We start from the raw sequence: 27,031 nt of genomic DNA on the forward strand, positions 1-27,031 counted from the left end.
CGTATCATTTATTACCATATGATAATATACATTCTATTTATAACAACTTGAAAGAATAATAAGTTACTATTTCTGAAATATAGCGAACTAATATAGTCAGTACCATCGAAACAAAATGGCTTAGAACATCTCCAACAGCTTAGCTATATGGTGTCCTAAACTATTACGACATAAAACCCAGTTCCAGCCGAGTCCTAGCAATTCCTTAAAAAGTTAAGATGCCCATTTCATTCCTCATTTTTAAGGATTGCGGAACCATTTCTCATAATATTTTTAAGAATAAAATATTTACTTCTTTCTTTTTTCCCACTTATTCTCTCCTATCTCGTGCTTACAAGTTGAATATAATATTATAATAATAATAATAGGGAATACAAATAGAGAATGCTGTTGTAGTTTCCATTCAATAAAATGTAGTAATACCTTAAAAAATGCATATTTTATTATATATTTAGGGAACATGTTAGGATTCTGCTGGAGATGCTCTAACAGCTTCGACAAATTTTACATAATATCTTACAAGTCCAATTTAGCCAACATCGTTGAAGATGCTCTAATACAGTTATACAGGTAAAGCTGAAAAATCGATTTGCAACCGAACTGAAACAAAAATCAGTTGAATTCTAGGATATTTTTGGACCTATACGAAGAAAAATTTATTAGTTTGATTTAAATATTAAATATGAAGAATTAGAATCAGAAATAAATAAGAGCATCTCCAACAGTGTTGGCTAAAAATGGTTGACTATATTGAACTTGTAAGACATTAGGTAAAATATGTCGAAGCTGTAAACCATTTTGTTTCGATGATACTAGCTATATTGGTTGGCTATATTCCAGAAATAGTAAGTTATTATTTTTTCAAGTTGTTATAAATAGAATGTATATTATCATATGGTAATAAATGATACGAAATCTTGCTACAAATATTACTACAAGCCTGCAGTGGTTGGCCAAATATAGCCAACATCAATTGGTTGACTATATTTTTAGACAAGGGTTTTGTGTGGTTGTAATTTCACACATTATCTATAATTTTTATTTATGGTATGATTTAATGAATTTTAGATAAGGATTATGATGGGTTGGAGATGGTCTAACGTAATACAAAAGTTCAATATGATATATATATACCGAAATTATGAATTTATAAGATGAAATTATAAAGAATAAAATTAAAATAAATTTATATAGTTGAATATATAAAATATATATTGAATTTATTTTTATATTATAATAGTAAAAGTCCAAAATGGAAATTTGTGTGTTAGAATTTTGATCCTTACTCTTGGATTTGGTTTCTGTCATCTCTTTGTACATTGAGTTCTGTTATCACTCTCATCTATCTCTCCCTCTCCCTGTTCCATTTCTCTCTCTCTCTCTCTCTCTCTCTCTCTCTCTCTCTGTCTCACACGCACAATGAAGATCAATTTGATTGATGACACTGCACTCATTGAAACTACGTCAACTAAAAATGTCCTTGAAAAGGATAGAACAATTCTGGGTCTTCGTAACAGTGCTTCAAACAGTATTGTTCGTCAGGAAGTTATCAAAACTAGTGGAACCCACAAGAAAAGAAGCAGCCGCCCACATGTTTGTGGAAATGTCAGAATGAATCAAGAAAATGGTAATGTGGGTTTTACTGAGAGAGTGAAGTTTCAGGAAAATGAAATTCTGGGTTTTCATTGTGGAAACAAGAAAGTGACTAGGGGTTGTGGTCTGAAGCAGCAAGAAAGTTTTGAAGTGGAAGAAAATGTGATGGGGAAGAGTCGAGAAAGTGGACATTTGGGTGACATTGAACAGGAAAGAACATTTCGAGATGATGAAAATGTGGGAAGTAGTTTGAAGAAGCAAGAATGTTATGATGGGAATGGTTTTGAAGAGGAGCCAGAATTGATGGATTTTACTCAAAGGGTAAAGATTCAAGAAAAGGTCTCTTCTAGGAATTGCTGTCTCATTGGAGCTGGAAATATGGGTGGAAATGAGAAAGGAATGTTGGGTATTGATACAAAGCAAGAAATGAATAGCAAGACAATTCAAGTGTGGGTGGCAAGAGGAAAGGTGCACGACAATAATAAAACAACACTTAAGGATGGCAAGGTTTCAACAATTGAAATGTTGGAAGTTCAATCTGAAAATGGGAGTGGAAGGAAAATTATGGGAACTTTGATATGCTACTCAAGGAAACAGATGGAAGATCTGAGGTTTGTTAACATGGAAGAACAGAATAAGAAATGGTGTGCAATTTATTCTGAACTTGGACCTGCTGTGAAAAAAGAGTATGATGGCCTACTTGACTGTAGTCATCATCATCATCATCACTCTCACCTGGATATCAACAGAAAGGTCACTGCCCATGGAATTCTCGGTGTGTATCTCCTTCTTATTTCTTGTGCTCTTTTCGTCGGGATTTGCTTCGTAATTTTCGTAGCTGTGCTTTATTTGGCAGTTCTCCATTTAGGTTTTTTTTGGAGGTGCTATGCAAAATTGTTTATATATGAAGTGCTTCATTATGCAAATACATGTTAAGGATTTATTTTCGTTACATATATGAATTTTGACTGCATGACAATGAAATTATGATGCTGAACTTGAAAACATTGTACAATATGTATCACAAACAACAAAACGTAGACTTGTTTTGTGAGAAAATCTAGTTTTAAGTCGGAACTTTTGTTTTTGCAATGGTTGTGCTAATTAAAGAGACTTCAATCTAGTTTCTTCTCAAAATGTCAATTTATAAGTCAACAGTTTTGTTGCCTAAATTAGGAGTTTCTGCTTGCTTCTTTAAAAAGTTATCACTTTAACATTGATGGTAATATCTTCCCTTGTATAGTCGTCGCCTTGTAATGCACTGTGGTGAAAGTGTTATTAACTTACTCATGTAGGGCCTGTTGTGAAGTTGTGAGGAGTTTTATTTGCTAAATCATACATATTAAGGATCTAATTTCGTTTTTATATTTTAATATTTATCGCATGACAATATACTTGTAATGTTACACCAAAAAACATTGTGTTATGTTGTATCTGACAGATTGTTATCTGGACTCTTTTCAAATATACAGTTTTCTTGACCATAATATCAAGTTTTTCCTTGCTCTATCAAGAGTGTGTGTTATCACTTTTGACAGATACTTTACCTTGAGTCCTTGGTTTGTGTAGTCTAGGCCTTATATAGTATTGAGGTGAAAGTGTTGTTCACTTGCTCAATATAGGTCTAATTGTAATGCCCACCCCACCGCCCCCAAAAAAATCATATTTATATCAATATAATAATAGTATATCTCTAATATACAGTAAACATATTCATGTAATTATAAAAATAAATTCAATAATACGGTGCGTGGCACGGGAACTAATCTAGCAACAACTGAAAATCGAGATAATTGGTGACATAATTTAGTTGGAAGTTGGCCTGAATATGTTAATTTGTAAATCTACAGTTTTTTGATATTTTTCCTGTAATTAGGAAATTCTACCTGGTGTATTAACATTCTGCTTTATCAGTTTGGACACTGTAATACCTCAAGTCCCTGGTTTGTATACTACAGCTAGGCCTTATAATTTATTTGGATGAAATTTTTATTCACCGACTCAATGCAGGGCCTATCATAAACTTAGAAACCAACAACTGGAAGTTATATTTTGTTTTACCAACACCTGAAAATTGGCTGTTTTGTAACAAAAAAATCTGGTTTTAAGTTGGCAACTTTATTTTGGTCTGGGTGGGGGTAATCTGAGAGATTGTTATCTAGTTTCTTTTCAAATAAACAGTTTTCTTGCCTGTAATAATGAGTGTTTGCTTGCTCTATAAGAGTGTGTGCTATCACTTTTGAAATTGATTCTTTACCCTGAGTCCTTGGTTGGTATAGTCTAGGCCTTGCATTGTATTGAGGTGAAAGTGTTAATTACTTGCTCAGAATAGGTCTTAGTGCAATGTCAGACCCCCCCACCCCCTCCATAAAAAAAGAAAATCGGACAAAGACAGAGAAAATCTTATGTGGGAATTAATATTAATGTAGATCATACCTTATCTGATAAGTTTGTAATGCATTAGGTTTCTATTTCAATATGTCAAAGGAATGAACAGATATCATATAAAGTCTAGATTGATGGAAATGGAAGAAGGCGAGAAATGATGAAATCTATGTAGAGTATGGAGTATCAGTGTTCAGTGTAGCTGTTACTTGTATCTGTGTTTACGTAGTCTAGTTGTACAAAAAGTGTTATGGAAGACTTCCAACAAAGGTTATTTTAGGACTCAAACATGAAGGATACTCACCCTGTATGACAATTTACTACTAAGGATACTCACCCTGTATGACAATTTACTACTAAGGTTTCTCTTTGTATTTCTTAAGACCCTCAATTGGATGTACAAGCTGCTTGATCAAACCCTGGTATTTATGATGATAAAATGTTCAATTTTCACATTTGATTACCTAAAATCAGTACGGACATCTTGAGATTTATACATTTAAAATGCAACCAGCTGCGGCTCCTAAACTTTAATTGAATCTCCAGTCTTAGTTTAATTCATTAGTTCGTATACTACCAGTTGTGGCTCCTAAACTTTAATTGAATCTCCAGTCTTAGTTTAACTTTAATTGAATCTCCAGTCTTAGTTTAATTCATTAGTGCGTATACATGGAAGACAAGTTCCACCACTCTCGAACAATATACTTGTTGATAGCTTGGCTGATTTTTCTTAATAACGGTCCAATATTCATCTGTGCAGGTCCGATGGCTGTAAATGGAAGTTGGAACCCCTGGTATCTCTGTGCACCAAAGAAAGGTTTGAAATGATCCAGAAAGTTGCATTTGAAATCCCTTTACTTGTTTACATGCGCTTGTTATACATGTAAGGTTTGGCGTTCAAGTTTGTGCTTGTCAAGTACTACACATAAACACTGCAACTGTAGATATATAGATAGCAGATAGATTACAGTTAAGAAAGAGTTTGTGCTTGTCAATTACTACATATAAACACTGCAACTGTAGATATATAGATAGCAGATAGATTACAGTTAGAAAAGGGTAGTCGCTGTAATGTGATCAAGGGAAGTTACATTTTAGTGCAATTTAGAAGTGGTAGTATATATGCAGCAACAATACCTGTTGGTTGTAGCCTTTAAGATGTTCTTACTTTCAGTTCTGTTCTGATGGATCTTAGTTGACAATGAAATCATTTTTGCCCGATTAATATAATTAATTTTGTAAAAGAAAATATAAGTTTAATAATGTTACATATTTATTACCTTAATATTATGAAAAATGAATGTTACAAAGTCTAGAATTGTATATGACTACAAAATGTGAGAACTTAACAACAAATATTCACACATACTATTTTAGGTGCATAAATTACATGAGCAAGTTATTGTTCAAGACATAGTACAAACATCGAAGCTTAAAGTAGAGAGATTACAATGGAAGAACTTAGAAGAACAGAAACAACTTGTGGAAAAGAACATAAAAAGAAAATGAACAAATGAAAAAACCATACTAGTGACAGTTATAGGTGGATGGAAGGGGGAAGGGCTGGGCTGCCATCAACCTAGAGTAGTTTAACTGCAAACACAATCTAGCTTTTGTAGCCAAACCCAGCCAGCTACCTTATGTTATATATCTTTCTGATCGGGGCTAGTTCCCGCTCTTAGCTCGGATTTCGATGCCTTGAATAATGAGACCACTCTTCCAGTGTCCACCTTTAGTTTCCATCATAGTGATCTCTAATTCTCTATTCTCCCCTTCCTTGTGGAAGTATTGTGCCAAGTCAATTTCCAGCCAACCGTCTTTTCTAACCCTTGGACACCGGGTTTCAACGCCTACAGGGATTGGGATTTGTGGTCGTGGTTGGTTAGCTCTGTTACTATGAAGCAAACTTAACCGCCTAGGAGGAGGCATTCTCACATAATTTGCTTGCAGTCCACCTTCGGGGTCCAGAATAAAAGTGCACTTGACACTTTCTTCCCCGCTTAATCCAATCCAAATTTCTACTGGTTGGTGTTCAAACCCGTAGACTGCAATTGATGGCTTGTACACAAGATAAGCAGTGTAGTCTGTGTCCGGAGACAACAAAGAAGTGTTTATCCTTCCATGTATTTCAAGCCAACAAACACTTATTAGCTCAATTGCCTTGCCAAACCTGCGCAAGAACATGACAAGAATGAGATGATATATCAATATTCTTAGATCTTCTAAACTTTTGGGAAAAGAAATGTAAAATTAAAATTCTTCTGAATTGTGATACTTGTTTATATATATAGATGCATAGAAACAAGAGAGAAATTTTTGGACCTTGATTCCTTATCAATAGTCCACCTCCAGTACCTAGGGGTGTCACCCCACACTATAGCAAGTTCCCTTGCAGCTATCATAAAACATTTTTTCCCGGTCCACTTGTCCAAAGAAAAGCTCTGCAGAATATATATATAGGTAGTAAATTTATATGCATAACATATGACATAATTCAAGAGGGACAATACACAAACAAATAGAACAGAGATGACTCATCCAAACTTGCATATGGTAAGAGACTAGTATTATTTATTATTCCCTGGAAACATAGGAGAAGAAATTACTAGCACCAGAACATATTAATAACAAACCAGGCATGACTAAAAATTACCAGAGTGCCATTATCAATGACCAAAGGATTATCACAAAGAAAAAGATAGAGTTTCTTCTTGGGAGAGAGAGCCAGGTGATCAAGAATGTGTCGGTGAGCAGGCACGGCTCTGGAAATGAGTTGGCTGTAGTCACAAGGTAGAAACCTCTCCCAAACACCATTAGAATCAGCAATGGAACGGAAGGCAGGAGCCACTAGGGCGAGCCTACAGGCATCTGTGGGAGTTGTGTGAGCCAGCGTATCAGCTAAGCATCCTTCAGGTAACATGTCGAAATAATCGATCTTGTTACCACTTTCTTTTGAGGCTTGGGTAGCCATTTTCTTCTCGGGTGTGGAGAGTTTGGGGAAGATGACAGAGGTATTTATAGTGGTAAGGATGAAATGAAATACTAGGTGGTAGGATTTCCTGTGTACTTGTGTTCAGACCATGCACCGTCTTTATGTTTTTTTTTTCCTTTATGTTCGTAACTAATGTATGTCTGTTTCCTTTATTCTGATTTTTACTGGAATCTAAATGATAAGGATGGATACATTTTTTTTTATAAAAATTTTAAATCATATTTAAAAATTTAAATAAGTAACATATTCAACTAAAAAGTATTTTTAATATAATTTTTTTTTGTGAGGTAATAGTAATTAATGTACATATTGTATATGATATTTATCTCCATACATACACTAAAAGATTTATATATAAAAATAATTCAGGTAATATTCACAAAGTATGTGTTTGATGTTGGGAAAAACTAAAACTAATAACACCTTATATATTTTTATCAGAAATACTAAAAGATTCTATATTTTAATAATTTTGATGGAACATGTCATCGTTATCATCATGTGTATACATAATACTTTACATCTAGTTCTTTGAACATGAATTCTCTATATTTTGTGAAAATGGTCAACTATTCATCACTTTTAACTTTATAACAATAATATAATTAAAAAATAATTATAATTATTATATATAAAATGTAATAATTTTAAACATAAATATTATAGTATGAGAAAACATAAGCAGATAAAAAGACAAATTCAGTGTCTCGAGCAGATGATATCACGTGGGTTGCACTGTCAATTTATCCGATAAGCATCGATACTACATAGATAACACCTAGTGTCGACGTAGCCAACCAAATCCATACCACAACTTTTATGATGTTAAATTAAACGATGTAAGAAATGAAAGGGTCAAAGTTTGTTGATATTCGAGTTCCTGTAAATTGGTTTTTAAAGAAAATTATTTCTTATTTTTGTAGAGTTACCTATTTCAACAATGGCTAATTTTATTGTTATTTTCTGATTACATCTTTTTCATCAAATGTTATAAATTAAATATAATATATACTTCTTAAGTTCTTCTCATTTCTTAATAATTTTTTTTCACTGCTCGACACCCGTATTAGACTCTTATAAAACATGGTTCTGTATTTTATTTTAAAATTTTTTTAGTATATAAAAATTCAAATATCAAAGTTTATTCAAAAGAAAAATGATTAAAAATTAAGTTACGAAACTATGTTTTCTAATAGCACACTCATCAGGTAAACTTCCAGTAGGACAAAAGAGTAATATTATTATATAAGTAATTGAATTATCTTATTATGCAGAAAAAAATTTATTAATTCACTTGTAACATTAAGTTAACGAATTTAATTAAATGACAAAAATTGATAAGATTTCTCCGTGTAAGTTTTACAAATTTAAATAAAATTAATGTTGGGGTGAGTAAAGCAACTTTAAATCGGCTCTTTCTTATAAATAATATATAAATTATATTTGAAACGATAGAATACTACACCTGTGATATCATTTCTTATAAATAATATATAAATTATATTTGAAACGATAGAATACTACACCTGTGATATCATTATATGTTTCTATTAATTTATAATATATTAAATCTAAATATGTAACTTACAATAAAAGAAAAGATTGCATTTAGAGAAAAATAATATTGTATTTAATAAACCGATAAAAAAATAAATAGAAAACTATTAATATACACACATATACACACACATCAAATTATTAAAAATAAGAAAATAAATTAAAAATGGCAGAGAAATATATTTATTTATTTATAAAAAATTGAGGTAATGAGAAAGGAGTACAAGATCATAAATTTTCGGTTCTTTACGGTATTTTTTGACATTAATTTTGAGACTTGTAAATTGTATAATAATTTTTTAAAATTTTTTGCGAATAAAACTTTGACGTCAACTTTTTATTAGAAAAATTAACTGAAAAGATGTTATGAGAATATATTTAAGAATTTCAAAATACATGCAAGTAAAGCATTGTGTTTTAAAATTTTCATATTTTTGTTTAGTTGCAGCATTATGTTTAGTTCACAAAATATGTTTAGCTAAAGTAAACCATTGTGTTTAGTTGCACCATACTACAAACTCAAACATAAAGACACGAGTTTATAAAGGTGATTTTGAAAATATGTCACTTACAAGGACTTGGAGTGAAAAGATATTATATGTAAGTTTTATAAATAATCATTTTTTTATAACTTCATTGATAAATATTAATATTTTATATATTATTTTTTTAATTTTAAAAATCGTGACTAATGTTTCACATAATCATCAAACAAAATTCAAATTTTTATTTAACTCATATATGATATACCATACTTTTGGTGTTATTTTCTTCTATGGAATAAAATATTAAAAATCAAAATATCTGTGATAATGTTTGTAATTTAGTTTTGTAAATGCATAATACAATACAATAAGAATTTTGGCAGAATTTTAAAAGTGACAAAATAATTTTGAGCCTCAATTGTTCTAAGTTAATTTGATTTACCTCGTTAAAAATTTTAAAAAAATTATCAAAAATAATGTTTTCATAATTAAACAACATGAGAAAACACTCGATAGCTAAGAGGGGTGTATTCGATTGGGATTTTAATGGATTGTTTTTAGTTTATGGATTTTAATGGATTGTGTCTGATTTTGATTTTGTGCGGATTCTTGATAAAATGTTGCAGAGTTGACAGGATTTAATCACAATACTTCAAAATCCCATTGATTTTGATGGGATTTCAAAAAACTTAAAATACACTGAAGAATGCCGCAAAATCTATCATTTTATGAAATGGAAAAAAAATCCATTAGCATTTGAATACTATTAGATTTTAGGGGAATTATCTTGTATATTGTTTTTTCAATCTTATTTTCAAAAATACTACCTTATCCAATCTTATTTTCAAATCTCTAAAATATTTTCAAAAATACTACCTTTTTGAAAATATTTTCCAAAAATACGGTGGTTGCATATGCAACCATATATGCAACTACAAATCCTGATTTCGAGTTTCAGTTTTCAAATGTCATTTTCGACCTCATATTTGGAGTCGATATATATATATATATATCGACTCCAAATATGAGGTCGAAAATGACATTTGAAAACTGAAACTTGAAATCAGGAATTCAGTTGCATATATAGTTGCATATGGTTGTATTTAGTTGCATATGGTTGCATTCAGTTGATTCTATTGCAATCTAATGGCCCCGCCAGGGGCACACCATACATCCGTTGCTTACAGTTTTCAGTTGCATTTAGTTGCATATGAGGTTGCATTTAGTTGCATATGAGGTTGCATTCAGTTGATTCTATTGCAATCTAATGGCCCCGCCAGGGGCACCCATACTTCAGTTGGAACTTACAGTTTTCAGTTGCATTTAGTTGCATATGAGGTTGCGTGCAACCTCATATGCAACCTAATATGCAACGGAAAACTGTAAGTTGCAACTGATGTATGGGTGCCCCTGGCGGGGCCATTAGATTACAATAGAATCAACTGAATACAACCCATATGCAACCATATATGCAACTGAATTCCTGATTTCAAGTTCCAGATTTCAAATGTCATTTTCGACCTCATCGTTGGAATCGATGTATATATATATATATATATATATATATATATATATATATATAGGCTCATGATCAAATACAAACCAATCTTAAAATAAAAACTAAAAACCACTATTGAAACTCCTTTAAATATTAAAGGCACTCTCCTACACTTATAACCCAGCATAGCAAAACCAACCATCCCCCCATCTGCCCCAGATCTCTCCACTCGTTCTATCTCTGCTGTCATACCCAGGCCAACACTACCACCTACCTCACCGTCCCGATTTCACCATCATCTTCACCAACTCTGTCCCTTCCTCTCCCCGTCATCATTATCCTCGCCATCTCTCCGCCATCACCAAATACTGTACATTTTAGTGATCTGCGCTTGAGAGATTAGTGATATCCGCTTGAGAAATTAGTGATATTTGTTATAGTCTCAAGAACTTGATGAAAACTTCCAGATCTGTTCTTGTTTGTTGATTCTGGTGGTGGTGACGATGGTGAAGCTGGAGGTGGTGGATATGGAGGGGGCGGGGGCATGGGGGATGTGGGGGTGGGGTTGAGATGGCGTAGGTGGAAGTCGAGGTGGATGTATGGCAAAAGTAGGGGCTGAGATAGCGCGCGGAGGTGAAGGTGGTGGTGGTAGAAGTCGAGGTGGAGGTGGTGGTGGCAAAGGTCGAGATGAAGCTGGTGGAAGAGATAAAGGTGGGGTGGTTGTTGATATAGTTATAGAAATCGATGATTTATGTTGTGCAAATTAGTGATATTCGCTTTACAAATTAGTGATTTTCGCTTTATTAATTAGTGATATTCGTGAACTCCAGAGCAGATTCTCAGATTTGTTGTGTTTTAAAACCAAAATCACCTGTAAACGAGAATATCAGACTTTAAAACAGAAATTTTTTGCTTGAAACACAAATAACACGCTGTAGTTACATCTTGAAATCGAAGAAGATGAAGAATTAAGAGAAAGTGGGTTTGTGTTTAGTGCTAACTGTATGTATAGGCGTATGTATAGGAGTTGTTTTAATTGAACGCGCAACAGGTTGCAGTTTTGATGTAAAATAATGGGTTGGGTTTCATTGGGTGGGCTGGGATGTTCTTCATGTGGGCTGGGCCGGTGGTTTTTAGTTTTTATTTTAAAATGGTTTGTAGTTGAGTATGACTCTATATATATATATATATACATCGATTCCAACGATGAGGTCGAAAATGACATTTGAAATCTGGAACTTGAAATCAGGATTTGTAGTTGCATATATGGTTGCATATGCAACCACAGTATTTTTGAAAATATTTTAGAGAAGGTAGTATTTTTGAAAATAAGATTGGATAAGGTAGTATTTTTGGAAATAAGATTGAAAACGTGATTATTAATAAAAAAAAGCCCTAGATTTTAATGGATTTTAAACAATCCCAATTGAATACCATCGGATTTTAAAGCATAATTTAAAATCCCAATTGAATACCACCAGATTTTGTAGCATAATTTGAAATCCCAATTGAATACCTCAGTATTTTAATGAATTTCAAACAATCCCAATCGAATACCCTCGGATTTCATGAATTCAAAAAAATTCTTTAAAATCCCAATCCAATATACCACTCTAAATTTAAAAATCCAAGCATTCAAAATTCAAACTTAACATCATTCAAAATCCAAACTCCCATCATTCAAAAGTCAAGTCTTGAACATTATTCAAACAAACTTAGAATCATAACATAAAAACGAAAGACAGATAAACTAACATAACTTGAACATAAACATGATAACTTGAAAGAGGAATGGACAACTAAGTCTCATCAGAACAAAGCTCAAAAAACAGGAGCATATTTCAATTATGTTATTCTACTATCACCATCAATCTCTGACTCAGTAAGAGATGCATTACAAGTTTTGGGAACATTTTGAATCACATAAAAATTCCATAACTCTTTTCCAAGTTTTTAATCAATAAAACCAAATTCAAAAATCAAAAATCTGGGTCAAGGTTGTTAACATAATTCACAGTTTCCTCATCGATCATCACATTCTCTTACCACATTGCCAACAATCTTCTCTCTTCCAAGCTAGCTTAAACCCATAATAAATTGACCATATCTCAAAGATAATACTACTCATATATCAAATGGTGTTACGTAATTAAAGGGGATGGGTCATTGATATTTAGGAATTAAGGTTGAAAAGAAAGAGAGAAGTGTGCATGTGTGCATGCGATTTTTTAACAAATTATATTTTTTCAGAAAACAGAGCAATAATATTTAATAAGGTCAAATATTTATATTTTAAAAATATGATCAAAGTTGTATATGAGATTGCAAGAATGTAGTTGTTTTTTCACTTACAACAATAGCAATTGAAATTGCATGTATGATTGCACTGAATTTCTAAAAAACAATTATGATTTGGGCAATTCTAAAAGATTCCTATTTGTACCGAATAACAGGGACAATACAATTAATAATTGTGTTTAATTTCATGCATGTATTTATTTTAATAATCACAACACTAAAATTATTTTTGTGATTATGTGTTCTAGAATTTTCCCATTTGATGGTGTAATAAATTAGTAAACAAGGAATGAGCTTAATTTATGGGTGCCTGAACGGGTTTCAAAGCCTTATTTTTGTTATATTTTCGTAATATTTGTGTGATAACCTGAGAAGATGGTGCTGAGAAATGGAGTTTACCAACAGAAAACAAGACTAAGGTGAATACTGATGTTCCGATCTTTCTGTCATCCAATCGATTTAGCTTTGCTTTTGTGGCCAGAATGCGGTCTTTCTTTCATCTAATCGATTTAGCTTTAATTTTGAGGCCAGAAATCACAGAGGAAATTTGACTGAAGCCGGTCAAGCTGCAGATGTGCTGAAGCTCTGGGAATCAAAAAAGCTTTAAGTTGGATTAAGAACCACAAAATGAAAGATGTGATAGTAGAAACTGATTGTCTAGTAGGCAGTAGCTATCTAGCAGTCAGGGGTTCATCAGCCCTACTATCTTACTTTGGTGGAATAGTCGAAGACTGCAGCTTCTTATGGAGGAATTAAAAGACGAAGACTAACTTTTATATTTGTCCGCAAATAAAGTAGCTCACTTCCTACTGAGTTTCAATTGTTCTCCCTCCATCCTTATATAGTATATATATTAGGAGACGGGATGCGATACTTATTTTTAAGATATTTTTTAATAAATATTTGGATGTTAAATTTTTATTGAGAAAAAAAAAATCAACATATAAAATTGAACATTCTCAAAAAAAAATATATAAAATTGAACGAGACGGGAATAAACACAAGTAGAGAAAACAGAAGTAAACTAGAGAAGGGCTGATGGGACTCATTGCATGGCTAGTTAGATGACAACAAACAGAATGTCCATATATATCTCCCTTGTAATTCGGAATTTCGTAGTAAACTTTCAACCACAGGAAATGAAGCTTCTCCTTCTCCTTTTGTCCTCCAACCCATAATGAATTATTTCCAAGCAGGCTAAGCTGGTAGAGCTTAATTCTTTCCGGTTAGGGGTCCTTCAAATCCTTGAAGGGCCCTCGCCAGAATCCTAACACAGCCTTCTAGCCCCTTCACTTTGGTGAATCAAGCTTCACCTTATGAATATATTTACATGTTCTCCCATTGCCTTGGAAGATATATAATTCTAAGGTATTCGAACCAGTGGATATATTCAGGCTCCTGTGGTGCAAACGGTGATTAATCAATTTATCATTAGCGGACAACAAAGGGAAATACGTTACCTAGAACGTGTACATGTAATATTTTGCAGCTAGCGGAAAGAAGGTTTTAAAGATGAGTTGTTTTCCATGTTTTTCGAGTGAAAAATCGGATTCTATTAAAATTAATGAGCTTCCTGTAATTCAAGCAGCAGCCAAACCTGCATTACCATCTTCATCACCTGCAGGTATACATCTGTATAACTTTTTTTCTTTTTTCGGACAATTTAGGCTTATATGCGTTACAAATGAGTATGTGAGAATTGGATTAGTGGTCATTATACATAATGTACTTATCGTTCATATGTAACATGTTAATCTATGTGATAAACAATCAGGCAACGGTAATTGGGGAAGTCAAGAAATCGATGTCGGAAATATTGCAGCAAAGACCTTCACATTTCGTGAGTTGGCAAGTGCGACCAAAAATTTCAGACAAGAATGCCTCTTGGGTGATGGTGTATTTGGGAAAGTGTACAAGGGAACACTTCAGTCTAGTGGTCAGGTATGACTTGTAACCACTCCTCTGTGCCCAATGGACATATCTCTTATTAAAAAACTCTAGATTATATTGTAGTTCAACTAGAAGGTATTTAAGAGGTTTATATATTTGGGCATCTTCTGAATAGGCCGTAGCTGTCAAGAGACTCGACAGAAATGGAATGCAAGGAAGCAAGGAGTTCCTTGTTGAAGTTCTAATGTTGAGTCTTCTTAAACATGAAAATCTACTGGATCTAGTTGGATACTGTGCTGATGGAGATCAAAGGCTTTTGGTTTACAATTACATGCCATTGGGTTCCCTTGATACTCATTTGTTTGGTATATACGTGCATATGTTCGTCTCTCATTTTTACATGAATACGTGTTATTGTCCATATATACTAATTAGCCTTGAATGTCAGATGTTGCACAAGATAAGGAGCCGCTAGACTGGACAACAAGAATAAAAATAGCTGCAGGGGCAGCTCAAGGACTTGAATATCTCCATGATAAGGCGAATCCTCCCATTGTATACCGCGATATGAGAGCATCCAACATCTTGCTGGAAGATGATTACAAGCCAAGACTTTGTGATATTGGGCTTGCTAAGTTCGCACAGTCAGGGAATCCTTCTTGTACACCTCCAAGGGTGATGAACACGTATGGTTATTGTGCTCCAGAGTATACAAGAACAGGGCAGCTTACGTTAAAGTCAGATGTGTACAGTTTTGGAGTTGTATTACTAGAACTGATCACAGGACGTCGAGCCATGGATCCAACTCGACCAGTTGACGAGCAAAACCTAGTATCTTGGGTATGACTCTCATTTTTAAAAGATGAACCTCACTGAAAAATGTTTTACTCCCTCCGTCCCAATTGATTTGTCTTGTTTGACTTTTTAAGGTCGAATTAACCAAATTTTGACTGAAATTTATATATATATAATATTTAGAAAAAACTATGATAAATATATCACTAGAATCTAAATCTATTCTACTTTAAAATGTAATTTTTCGATTTTCAAGATAATGTAGTAATAGTTACTAATTACCAGTTAAAGTTTGGTCAATTTGATCAGAAAAAGTCAAACAAGACGGATAAATTGGGACAGAGGGAGTAATAGAAGATAAGAGTTATTTATGCATGGTATGCTTGAACAGGCACAACCTATATTCAAAAATCCTCAACGATTCCCAGAGATGGCGGATCCACTTCTGAAAGGTAAATATTCACTTAAAAGTTTAAATCAGGCCGTGGGGATTGCTGCTATGTGTCTTGAAGAGGAACCATCAGTCCGCCCTTATATTACTGATGTCGTGGCTGCGCTAACTTTCCTTGAAATGACACCTAAAGACGAAAACAATGTCAATGGAATTCCCGCTCCAGTTCCATCGCAGAAAGGTGAGGATCAATGTGATAAGGACGATAGCATATCTGATCATTCAAGTGAATACAGTTCTTCTGGTCGCATGGATGATCATCATGAAAGAGGAAGTTACTCATCTCACAATGATGATGACGATGACGATGACCTAGAGGAAAATGCAGAGGAGGAAGATGAGGACAATTATAATCACAGTGAAGGTGATAAAAACTATGATAATGGGAGTTCAGACGACCACTACACAGAATCATCAAAATCGCGATCCATGGACTACAGTGAGGAATTATCAGATGATGAAAGTATGTACTCATCAAGTACAAGAACCAGTACTAGTAGCAGAAAGGAGGAACAATGACTGTGAAAACAGAACACAAAAAAGTGAACCATAACGATGATGTTGCTTAGTTCAAGGCAGCTTAGTTCAATGGGAACAACATTAGCAGAGGAGATCAAACCACTGCAGTTTTGTTTACAATATAAGCCTCTGGTAGCTGCAAAAATCTGAATTTATATGCAATCACGTTGACATAAATTAACGTTGGTTTTGATTAAAAACTTAAAAACACACAATGTTTATGATTTTTTACTGTTTCCCACAATTTTGTTTTAATCTAGTGGATGTTTTTGTGTTGCAAGAAAAGCTGGCTCTCCCAGAGTGTCAAAGGATATCTTACTTTACAAAACTCTTGAATACACTAAAAATGTCTTCAAGAAAATTTATAAATGCAAGGTATAGTTATTCCATAGCTGATCGTAACTAGAAAGTGTGGGTGATATCCACTCGGACTTTTCACATGTATTGTTGAGTGATTTGAGAAATTAATGAATATCATTCTGTTTGTGGCATAAAAAAAAATAAGTATCTTAAAACTTCAACCATGGATATATTCTCAATGATGATATTACCACTTCAATTTACCATATCATGTAGTAAATTCTTTGTTGTCATCTTCATAGGTCACAATTGGGTCGACCCTCATAACCACATCCGTGAGTAGGGACTTATTACTTGTCATGTGTCCTCAATAGTCATTATCAAGAATCCACGTAACCTTGCTTCTTTTACCTATGTCTTGCAAACACAAATGGATTAAATTTTGTTTGATACCTAAACTTGCTTGGGTCCAAGAGGGTTTACCGGAAACAGAAGTTTTAACAATCTCCTTCTTAACCGATGTTGGTTCAGGGGTGACTGAACTCTTCTCTTTCCGAGCCTTAACCAGAGTGCTTTTAGGTTTAAAGTTCGGAGTCTACTTCTTAACATTAGGAGGACTATCTGTCAACCATAGTGGGTTTAGGCATGTTATCATTCAAATCAATAAATGCAAAAAAGGATGCATCAACCATAGAGAAGCATCTGGTCATCAAACTTAGGGGTAATCACAAAATGGCATAAACTACACAAATAACATGCACCGTACCAAACCACACCATAAAACGTGCTTTTTATTTTCGTAGTGCGGTTACGATTTAAATTTTTCATAAATTTCACAGTGCAAGTTGCGATTTGAGTTATTACTAGTGCGGTTCAACCATACCGCGCCGCAATTTAATAACATATATAAATATAATAATAATTATTAAATAGAATTATTTTATATACTTATGTAAATTATTTATAATTACGTTATGTTTATATTTGTTAAATCTCTTCAAATAATAGTTAATTATTATTTTATAAATCTAGGATTCCTATTGTACCAAATTTTAAAAAATGATTATATTATTATAATATGACTCTTAGTACTCATTATTATTATTGTTATTATTATTATTATTATTATTATATTTATACTCTTATATATTTTTTAGTAGTTGTGATAACTATGATGAATATCATATAAATTCATCATAAAAAGTTTTAATCATTATATATTTAGATTGTATTTATAATTTCAACTAAAAAGATTTATTCTTAAACATACAAACAACACAAGCCACATGATACTGCGATGTAACTGTTGTTTGATTTGCGATTTTAGAAAAAAATCACATCGCTCGCACCACGATCACCCTAATCATATTCATGACACGTTACATACAACCAATTTTCTAACATGATAAATGAACACATTTAAGTTTGAATGAATAGGCATGTTAAAGACAGAAGTACCTACAATTATTGCAAAATTTTCTTAATGAGAGGGCTTTTGAGATCTTAGGATGTGAGGGATATTTTTTTCCTTCTAGTGCTTGTGGAGCACTAGCGGAGATGAATATACTTATAGTTTCTTTTTTTATCTTTTTCTCTTCGGAACTCTCTAAAGAACTTTAATTGATGTCTGTTGCAATTTTCTTTTCTATCCTTTAACTATTCATAATCTCTTTATTGAGGTAAGTTTAGTTCTAATTATTAAGATTTCAGCTTGGTTTCTAAGTCATCCAATTTAGACCTAAAGAAATCCTCTATCCATGCATCACACTTAACCTTATTATCTAGATATTAATTTCATCCTCTAAGGTTAGTGATTATCAAATTCTTCAAGGTAAGTTCGTCTATACGATTTTCAAGCTTAGCTATCTTAAGAATTAATCTATCATTCTCTACTCCTAAAGCTGAAAAGCTAGTATGCAAATTATACGTTTTTAACCCTAGCTCATTAACAATATTCTTGTACTCCCTCAGTCCCTCCCATTTCTTATCGAATGGGTTGGGCACGGAGGTTAAGAAATATGAATAAAGTAGTTGAAAAGAGAAAGAAAAGTGGGTGAAGTGGTGGGATCCACTGATTTTTAATGTATAAAAAGGAGATAGTGGAGTAAAAGTAGTGTGAAAAGGAAAGAAAAATGGAGAAGTGGTGGGACCCATTAACCATATTTGGTAAGTTTTGAAATGTAAAGAATTGGATGTGACACCCCAAAAAAGAAAGTGTAAAGAAATGGAAAGGACGGAGTACTCAATAGTAGACATGTCAGATACATAGATAACAAGAGGTACATGAGATGATTGAGGTGAAGCCTCTATCGAGTCTACCATTAATACATATGCATGGTTATTCTAGCTTGATTCCTCGTTAAAGTTCGTGTTATTCATCATTTCGCTCAGCAATTTACGTTCTTTCTTTATACTTGGCAATTATTGTATTCAACTTTTCATTTAGTTTCTCATTCTCTTTCTTGAGATCTTCGTATGGGCTCTTTTTCTTATAAGGAACAAATATTTTTCGGGCACGAGCTGTTTTAGGTTTTCTGCATTTAATTACAAAGTACCCAAAATTATTGCAGTTGTAATCATTGCTCTTTGAGCAATAGCTAAATCCCGAAAAGTTTTTTACTCCAGTTCAGAAACGTGTTCTTACTGTTCTTTTTTGACACCTAGATTTCTTTCTGAATTTTAAATGTTTGAACTTAGCTATCATATAAATCATAATTTATCATGAAACCAAGTTTAGAGATTTTGATATTATAAATGATAGACTGTAAATACATACACAAACCAATGCTTAAAATAAAACTATAGAATCACTAAGGTTCTGTTGCAGAACTCTATATTTTTCATAGATTTTCAGGATGTACATAATTTTTTCATCGTTATGTGTGTTCAAAAGTAATTTCAAAATATAATACAAGACAATTTTTTTAATGTGGAGTTCTGCTACAAAATCCTAACTAATAGTAAAAATAAAGTAATGGTTCTAAGGGTTCTCTAGAACATGAACAACACATGCACATATAAACATAGTCATTTAATTTTGGAATAGAACCCTCGGGTCGCGCTCAAGAGAGAACCACTCCTTAAAATAGAACCATAGAACCACTAGGGTTCTGCTGCAGAACCCTAAATTTTAAATAGATTTTTAGGATCTAAATCTAAATACATGTTTTTTTTCATGTTTTTTCATCGTTGTGTGTGTTCAAAAATAATTTAAAAATATAATCCATAGATATTGACATTTTTTTTGTGAAGTTCTGCTGCAGAACCCCAACTAATACTTAAGTTCTGCTGCAGAACCCTGCCTAATAAGGTAAGGGTTCTATGGTTCTCTCTCTAATGGTTCTCTCTGGAACATGACCCATGAACCCTCACCTATATAACATTACTGTGTCACACATTTGACATAATGTCTAGTTCAACAAATCGAGTGGCTCAATAAAAAATATGGTACATTAATTTAAGTTTAAATTTTAGTTTTTTTTTTTGCCGAAAAATTTTAGTTTTTTTTAAATTAAAAGGAAATAGTAAATTCTGTTGTGCAGTTAAGTCTACAATATATCAAATGATATCATAAATTTTTTCTTGAACAAAAATATTGACATTCTTATATTATATATATGAAAAAAGTATTACTAATATTGATAAAGAATAAACTATATTGTATATGTACACAAAACAATCCCGATCAAACACAGAGAAAAAACCCTATCCCTCCGAGCTTCGACTGAATGCATCTAAGCGGCGACGCAATCAAGGGGAATCGCGTTTAGTTAGTCGGATATTCACTAAATAAGAGGTACGTACTCTTATCTTTATGTATGAACATCAGATCACGTATTCTTATATGTTCTTGTTCGGTCTATGTGTTGCTTTGCTTTCTGTTTATGCCTTTTTCTGTATCGTGTTTGCTTTCCTTTTGTTGTTAATTGTAGTTATTTGTCACAGTATGGAGTCATTGATAAGTATATATGTGCATCATCATGGGGAGTTGTCACATGTGCCAAAAGTCGAATATAAAGGGGGCAAAGTTGATTTTATTCTTGGTTTTGACACTGATGTATTTTCATTTAGAGACTTGGATGATTTTGCCGAAAAATATGGTTATAGCCCCACTGACTTGGTTTATTTTCAAACATCTGGAATGTCTATCGAAGGAGGTGTTAAACTATTGTATGATGATAATACTGTAAGAGAAATGGTAGATATTCACAAACCCTTGGGTAGGATTGATTTATATGTTGATCACTATGAATTTGATGAGGTGATTGATGTAGCCCACGAAAGTATTTTGAAAGGGAGTGAAAATGTTGAGTTGGGTGGAAATGAGGAGAATGAGGGGGAAGGCCTAAAAGGTTGCGGAGGAAGGAAGATTGGGAAGGTGGCAACAGGATCCAATCTTCTCAAGTCAAAACTACTGGACCTATCTTGCAGAGGTTTAGTAACCGAAGAAAAATGCATTGCAGTTTGTGCAAATCACCAGATCATAGAAAGATTAATTGTCCAACAAAGAGTCAACTACAAGACAATGATCAAGGCACTCAGACTCAACCACCTGGCAACAAGAAGACAACAACAAGAACTGAGAATGAGGTACGAGTGGTGACTCAAACAGCACAGGAACCGGTGGTGACACAGGATGAAAATCATGTAGTCGCACAAAAGAAGAAGACACCAAAAGAAGCAAAAAGACAGAAAATACAAGTTCGAAGAGCAGTAAAGAATGTTGACAAGCAAAAGTTGCCATTTGTGAAGAACAATGATCCTACAGGGGAAAATACATGCACTGGCAAGGACTGAAAGGAGTTATAACCAACCTTTTGTTATAAGTAGCAGAACCCTTGTTTATTTCGTTTGCTAAATTTTGGTTTATTTGGACACTTCAGCAGTACTTTTGCGCTAAGAGACTTGGAATGTATTTCAGTATGCTTGTTTGGATAACTTTAAGAAATTGGAAATGTATTTGCAAGTTTATTATGAGATGGTGATTTTAAGAATTAATTTTCATTTATTTTTGATGTATTCTGTATTAATTTTATCCATCTACCAGGTACATTAGTTTATGGAGTATATTTATGGACCACCTGCACTTAAAAATTCAAAAAAGTAAATATTTATGTTAGGCACATGTAGAACCTTATTGCTGGTTTTTTAGTGTCCAGGAAATGTGATCAGAGTTTGAGAGGCACGTAACTTGCTTGCGAGCTAACTTGAGGAACTTAGCTGGGTTATAATTTATAAATATATTACATTCAAATACATATAAGCTGGGATAATAACATGTTGCCACTGGTTTTGTCCACGTAAGAAGTAAAAGAGGTGTTACTTTCCACCGTGTCCAATTCACGTGTGCAACGTTACGATTTCCGTTTAATCAAAAAGTCAAATTAACGTTTGTTTCATTATCCATTACTAGAATGATGCATTTGAGACCCCGTTCAAATTGATTAATTTTTTGATATATGAGGCTCACTTCAGTGACTACTTTGATATTTAACCCCATTTTAAATAAAATAAAAAATTTGATCTTTTAAGAAAATTTACATCAGATTTATTTTTAGAATATAAGAATAGACTCGTAAAAGACTTTTGTATATTCAACACATTTATAATAAATTTTAAATATTAAATTCGTAGTAGATGTAGAGGTAGATGTGAGTAGTGTTATAAAAATTTCTCATCCATTGAAATTTTGATATGATTGAAAATTCAGGACTTATAAAAAATTTCAGAAATTTTGGATAGATTTTAAATTAAATAGATGAACCAGTTTGTTCGATTTTCTATTTATCTCATTTATCATGCATGTGAAATAAAATTCATTTTGATATTATTAAAAATTAGAAAATATAGTATATACAAAAAATTGCTGTGATAGTTACTCTAAAAATATTATTGTAGTGTTTAAGTTGCTGCTTGATTACGTATCCATAGCATATAAAATAGCATATGTTGAAGAGTATTTAGAGAGGAGTTTCCAAGATTCTCTCCATCAACAAACGATAACCCCCCTGTTGTTTATTTTTGTTAAAGCAAACTCTTTTTGATTGCTTCCACGTCCTTTTCTCAGCTTATATTTATACTTTTCATTCACAAATTTAATCAATCTCTCTCTCTACTGTTCTCTCTTTAATGGGGTTTTGATCTTTGCTCACAAAACTTACTTGTTTTAATCAAGATCAAAACTTTAGTTATTATTGTTGATAAGAGTAAGACTTGTATAGATTTGACTTAAAAAAAACAGAGAGATGTTTTGTTTGTGCAGGGAAAGTGAGTATGAAGATTTGTGCCCTTTGCAGCAACCACAGCCCTTTTCTCTTCCTAGTCCTACTCCACAATGGCCTCAAGGTATGTTTTTTATGCATCTTTTCTTGTTTTTGTAATTTCATGTATTCAAACTTCTGTTCTTGATCTTGTGATCCTGGTTTTAGTGATGTTATATTAGTGTTTTGAGATATATTAGAGTTAGATTCTTGCTGATTCTATGGATATGCTATGAAAGATCGTTCCATATTGGAGAAGCCCCCCTTTGACTTTTCTGCTCAAGTGTGTCTTGTAACTAGTCAATGTTGTTTCGATTTATTTCTCGACTTGGTCAAACTTTGAGCTTACTTAATTTGCTTAACTAACAACTTAAAACAATTCTGTTCGTGTCCGAGCATAGGTATCTCTTGTTAGTTGAGTTGTTATGGCAGTCATGTTTTGAGTTTTGACTAGTAATATGAGTGATTATGTTTGCTGAGCCCGAATCGGGAAATTGAATATCTCGGAACCTGATTTGCTAACTGGCATCAGTTTTTGGAATTACGCTCAAATTTATTTTTGGTAATTGTCGCACCTTGAAGTATTTGGCAGTTGTACAAGCAGAGTTTCTGTTTTGGGATTTCTATATCTGACCCATCGGAATAGGACTAGTCATTTGCGTGTTCATTATAGGCCTACAATAGTTTAATTTTGACTACTAGAACTTGTAAGGGTGATAATTTCTACTAATATTACCAAATACGGGTTTATTTAAATATCCTTCTCCTCTCTTCTTTACGCAAGTATGTAATCCTTACTTTCTTACAATGTGGAGAGGCAATAAAAAGTTATTGGAACAAACAGAGTGGAGCATAGCAAGGACCAACTTGTGATCTGTTAGGAGTTTAGCGACTAATGACCAGAAAATCAGCTGCATACTATTTTGAAAAAAAAATCAGATGCCAAATAAGGGGTGAAGGAAAGAGAACTAGGATCAAAAACTGGAATTTTTTTTTCGAATGTTGATATTATAGTTCTGTACATAGTAACCTGAAAGCTAAAAAAGAAAATAAGAAGTGCAAAAAGTTTACAAATCAACAGATAGGAGAATAAAGCTATTTCTTAATATTAAAAAACCATTTATGCATCCCAACCGTAGAAACTTTTGATGATCACTTACTACCCCAGGGATAGACATGACATGTATTCATCTCTAAACATGATGTTAGATTAGTTTGAGACTAAATCAAGAAAGAATGGGACTCATATTCGACGACCAATAAATTCCAGGTTCAAGTAGCTTATAATTCAATTCTGGATCCATCTCAAATCTCTATAAAAATATGAGTTGTATTCTTTCTGTGATGATTTAGGTGTGTCTGATTTGTTATATATTGTTTATGTGGTAAAGCTCTTATTTTGGCTTAGGGAAGTTGGTACATTATGGCATATAATAGTCAAATGTTGATTAGAATGTTAGATAATATATATATGTGGTGCTCATAAATATGGAAGATCAAAAGAGGTTATTGTATACAAGAATGTGAGTGAGGGATACACAATCCTTGTAATACATTTACTTGTAGTAAATTTTTGGTTTTTCCCTCTATAAAAGGTTTCCACCTTTGGTTTTATTGGTCGTTAATGAACAATGATTGTTTCTGTATGCGATCCAACATTTTGGAATGAGAACTAAGGTTCCAGGTGGAGATTGGTGTTGAGGTAGGCATAAATTATCTCTCCTAACTGAATAGTAGAGAGTCGTCTTAGATCAGAGTATCTTCTAGACAGTAGCTTCTCACTTTCCGTCTTACATTTGAATATTAGAGATCAGATTTTGAGTTTAGGGAAGGTCTGATTTTGTTTGCCTGGAGGTTTTTTGAGGTGCAACGTTCAGTCGCAGACTTATATACGTAATTGTAGGGCTAAGAAAAAGCATATTTATATAATTTCATGACTTGTAAGCTAATGTTGGATGATTCCATGTTTTTTATATTCAGCGCTTTTTAGAACTGGAATCTGAAAGATTATCCCTCTTGTTTTAATTTTCTATGTAATGTTGCTTAGCACCTGTTCTCAGTTTTATATACTATTTTCCCAGGTCAAGGTTTTGGCACAGGACGCATAAACCTAGGTGAAATTGAAGTTTTTGAAGTCACCACGTTTGAAAGTATTTGCAGCAGCTTAGTACGAAAGAAAGAGAAAGGTGTAACATTTTACAGACCTGTGGGAATTCCAGATGGTTTTTACAAATTTGGTGACTACTGTCAGCCAAATGACAAGCCACTTAGAGGATATGTTCTTGTGGCTGGAGAATTGGCTGCAGATAGACAAGAAGATAAATCTGCTTTAGTTAAACCTCAGAGTTACATTTTACTTTGGAGTTCAGACTCCGAAAACGGAGAACAAGTTTTTATTTGGCAGCCAAGGGCACCTGTAGGTTACAAAGCTTTGGGCTTTGTGGTCACAACTGAACCAAGGGAGCCTGAGCTTGAAGAAGTGAGATGCATCCGAGCCGATCTTACAGAGGATTGTGAACTGTGTAATTTGATGCTCGATACAGTCTCCACTTTGTCTAGTTACCCAATTAAGATTTGGAATACTAGATCCTGTGTAAGGGGAATGTTAGGCACAGGTGTTTCCGTTGGGACATTTTTCTGCAGTACCTACCTAGATTCTGGAGATGACATGAAAATTGTTTGCTTAAAGAATCTTGATTCCTCGTTACATGCAATGCCGAATTTAGACCAGATCCATGCTCTTATAAAACATTATGGACCTACAGTTTTCTTCCATCCAGATGAGGCTTACTTACCCTCATCGGTGGGATGGTTTTTCAAAAATGGAGCACTTTTGTATAGTAAAGAAAAAGCTAAGGGTGAAGCCATCGATTCTAGAGGCTCAAATTTGCCACGTGGTGGAGTAAATGATGGGAAATATTGGTTAGATTTGCCAGATGATGATGAGGCACAAGAGTATATCAAGAAAGGTAATATGGAGAGTTCTTTGCTGTATGTTCATGTAAAACCAGCTATAGGAGGAAGTTTCACTGATATTGTAATGTGGATATTTTGCCCCTTTAACGGACCATCTACTATAAAAGCAGGACTGTTAAATTTTGAAATGAGCAAAGTAGGTGAGCATGTTGGTGACTGGGAGCACTACACACTCCGTCTCAGCAACTTTACTGGCGAACTTTGGTATGTTTATTTCTCAGAACATAGTGGAGGTGAGTGGGTTGATGCCAGTTCATTGGAATTTATTGGGGGAAATAGAGCAGTTATTTATTCAGCAAAAAGTGGCCATGCAAGTTTCCCTCATGCGGGTACTTACATCCAGGGATCTACAAAACTTAATATAGGGTTAAGAAATGACACTGCTCGCAGCAATTATCTTATTGATTCAAGCACGAAGTATGAGATCATTGCAGCAGAATATCTTGGAAAAGGTATTATTAAGGAGCCAAATTGGTTACAATACATGAGAGAGTGGGGTCCTACCATTGTGTATGACTCACGTTCAGAACTGGATAAGATAATGAACTTTCTTCCATTTTTTTTCAAATTATCTGTGGAGAGCATAATAGAATTGTTCCCGACTGAGATTTATGGCGAGGAAGGACCAACAGGACCAAAGGAGAAAGACAACTGGCTAGGGGATGAAAGATAATTGGTTGTAGCAGTGACCTACTGAAGCTACTACTTGTACTGGGAGGGATCTTCCTCTCGCCATTTATTAAATTGCAGGAAATTACAGACTGTGGAAAAGCATATCGAGAAAAGGTATTATAGTAAGTTTGTCATTGTTTGGATGTTAAACTATTGTTGTTGTAGCATTGTGTGATTCAGTGGTAATATTTGCCAATGTATATAAACGTGAACATGTTCTTATACCCCATTTGTATGTATAGAATGTGAAGCTACATGGCTTGGATTGAATGTTTGTACTATGAAAGACTTGTGTTATTACATGAGTTCATTGTTTAAAATCTTTTGTCAAGACCATCTATAGGTAATGTGTTCAAAGCT

At 33.4% G+C, this 27,031-nt stretch overlaps 4 protein-coding genes and 1 long non-coding RNA gene across 5 annotated transcripts; 4 read left to right on the plus strand and 1 right to left on the minus strand.

The window, feature by feature from the left end:
* Positions 1 to 1,223: 1,223 nt before the first annotated feature.
* LOC108206288 (uncharacterized) lies at positions 1,224 to 5,160 on the plus strand. Its single transcript, XM_017376533.2, has 2 exons — positions 1,224 to 2,368; positions 4,739 to 5,160. The coding sequence occupies exons 1-2, from the start codon at positions 1,420 to 1,422 to the stop codon at positions 4,804 to 4,806; spliced, it is 1,017 nt and encodes a 338-aa protein (XP_017232022.1). The 5' UTR covers positions 1,224 to 1,419; the 3' UTR covers positions 4,807 to 5,160.
* Positions 5,161 to 5,316: 156 nt separating this feature from the next.
* On the minus strand, positions 5,317 to 7,032 carry LOC108206289 (F-box protein PP2-B11). The gene is made up of 3 exons (XM_017376535.1): positions 6,632 to 7,032; positions 6,301 to 6,419; positions 5,317 to 6,148 (listed from the first exon to the last, which is right to left on the minus strand). The coding sequence occupies exons 1-3, from the start codon at positions 6,947 to 6,949 to the stop codon at positions 5,644 to 5,646; spliced, it is 942 nt and encodes a 313-aa protein (XP_017232024.1). The 5' UTR covers positions 6,950 to 7,032; the 3' UTR covers positions 5,317 to 5,643.
* Positions 7,033 to 13,970: 6,938 nt separating this feature from the next.
* Positions 13,971 to 16,851, plus strand: LOC108207015 (probable serine/threonine-protein kinase PBL25). The gene is made up of 5 exons (XM_017377479.2): positions 13,971 to 14,432; positions 14,583 to 14,749; positions 14,874 to 15,063; positions 15,147 to 15,538; positions 15,885 to 16,851. Exons 1-5 carry the CDS (start codon positions 14,321 to 14,323, stop codon positions 16,461 to 16,463), a joined length of 1,440 nt encoding a protein of 479 aa, XP_017232968.1. The 5' UTR covers positions 13,971 to 14,320; the 3' UTR covers positions 16,464 to 16,851.
* A 3,570-nt stretch (positions 16,852 to 20,421) lies between these two features.
* Positions 20,422 to 21,771, plus strand: LOC108208036 (uncharacterized). The gene is made up of 2 exons (XR_010288754.1): positions 20,422 to 20,559; positions 20,709 to 21,771. It is a non-coding gene; the product is annotated as an uncharacterized LOC108208036 (long non-coding RNA).
* Positions 21,772 to 22,700: 929 nt separating this feature from the next.
* On the plus strand, positions 22,701 to 26,991 carry LOC108209959 (hypothetical protein At1g04090). Its single transcript, XM_017381178.2, has 2 exons — positions 22,701 to 23,108; positions 25,105 to 26,991. The coding sequence occupies exons 1-2, from the start codon at positions 23,009 to 23,011 to the stop codon at positions 26,670 to 26,672; spliced, it is 1,668 nt and encodes a 555-aa protein (XP_017236667.1). The 5' UTR covers positions 22,701 to 23,008; the 3' UTR covers positions 26,673 to 26,991.
* Positions 26,992 to 27,031: the final 40 nt, after the last annotated feature.

Source organism: Daucus carota, chromosome 2 (assembly GCF_001625215.2).
Source record: "Daucus carota subsp. sativus chromosome 2, DH1 v3.0, whole genome shotgun sequence".
NCBI classification, from domain to species: Eukaryota; Viridiplantae; Streptophyta; class Magnoliopsida; order Apiales; family Apiaceae; genus Daucus; species Daucus carota.

Excerpts from the sequence above, each read along its gene's own strand:
- LOC108206288 (XM_017376533.2), top strand. The coding sequence starts at position 1,420 with ATGAAGATCAATTTGATTGATGACACTGCACTCATTGAAACTACGTCA. Across the intron at positions 2,369-4,738 it reads CACTGCCCATGGAATTCTCG|GTCCGATGGCTGTAAATGGA; the intron begins GTGTGTATCTCC and ends TCATCTGTGCAG.
- LOC108206289 (XM_017376535.1), bottom strand. The coding sequence starts at position 6,949 with ATGGCTACCCAAGCCTCAAAAGAAAGTGGTAACAAGATCGATTATTTC. Across the intron at positions 6,420-6,631 it reads TCATTGATAATGGCACTCTG|AGCTTTTCTTTGGACAAGTG; the intron begins GTAATTTTTAGT and ends TATATTCTGCAG. Across the intron at positions 6,149-6,300 it reads ACTATTGATAAGGAATCAAG|GTTTGGCAAGGCAATTGAGC; the intron begins GTCCAAAAATTT and ends GTTCTTGCGCAG.
- LOC108207015 (XM_017377479.2), top strand. The coding sequence starts at position 14,321 with ATGAGTTGTTTTCCATGTTTTTCGAGTGAAAAATCGGATTCTATTAAA. Across the intron at positions 14,433-14,582 it reads ACCATCTTCATCACCTGCAG|GCAACGGTAATTGGGGAAGT; the intron begins GTATACATCTGT and ends ATAAACAATCAG. Across the intron at positions 15,539-15,884 it reads AGCAAAACCTAGTATCTTGG|GCACAACCTATATTCAAAAA; the intron begins GTATGACTCTCA and ends ATGCTTGAACAG.
- LOC108209959 (XM_017381178.2), top strand. The coding sequence starts at position 23,009 with ATGTTTTGTTTGTGCAGGGAAAGTGAGTATGAAGATTTGTGCCCTTTG. Across the intron at positions 23,109-25,104 it reads TACTCCACAATGGCCTCAAG|GTCAAGGTTTTGGCACAGGA; the intron begins GTATGTTTTTTA and ends CTATTTTCCCAG.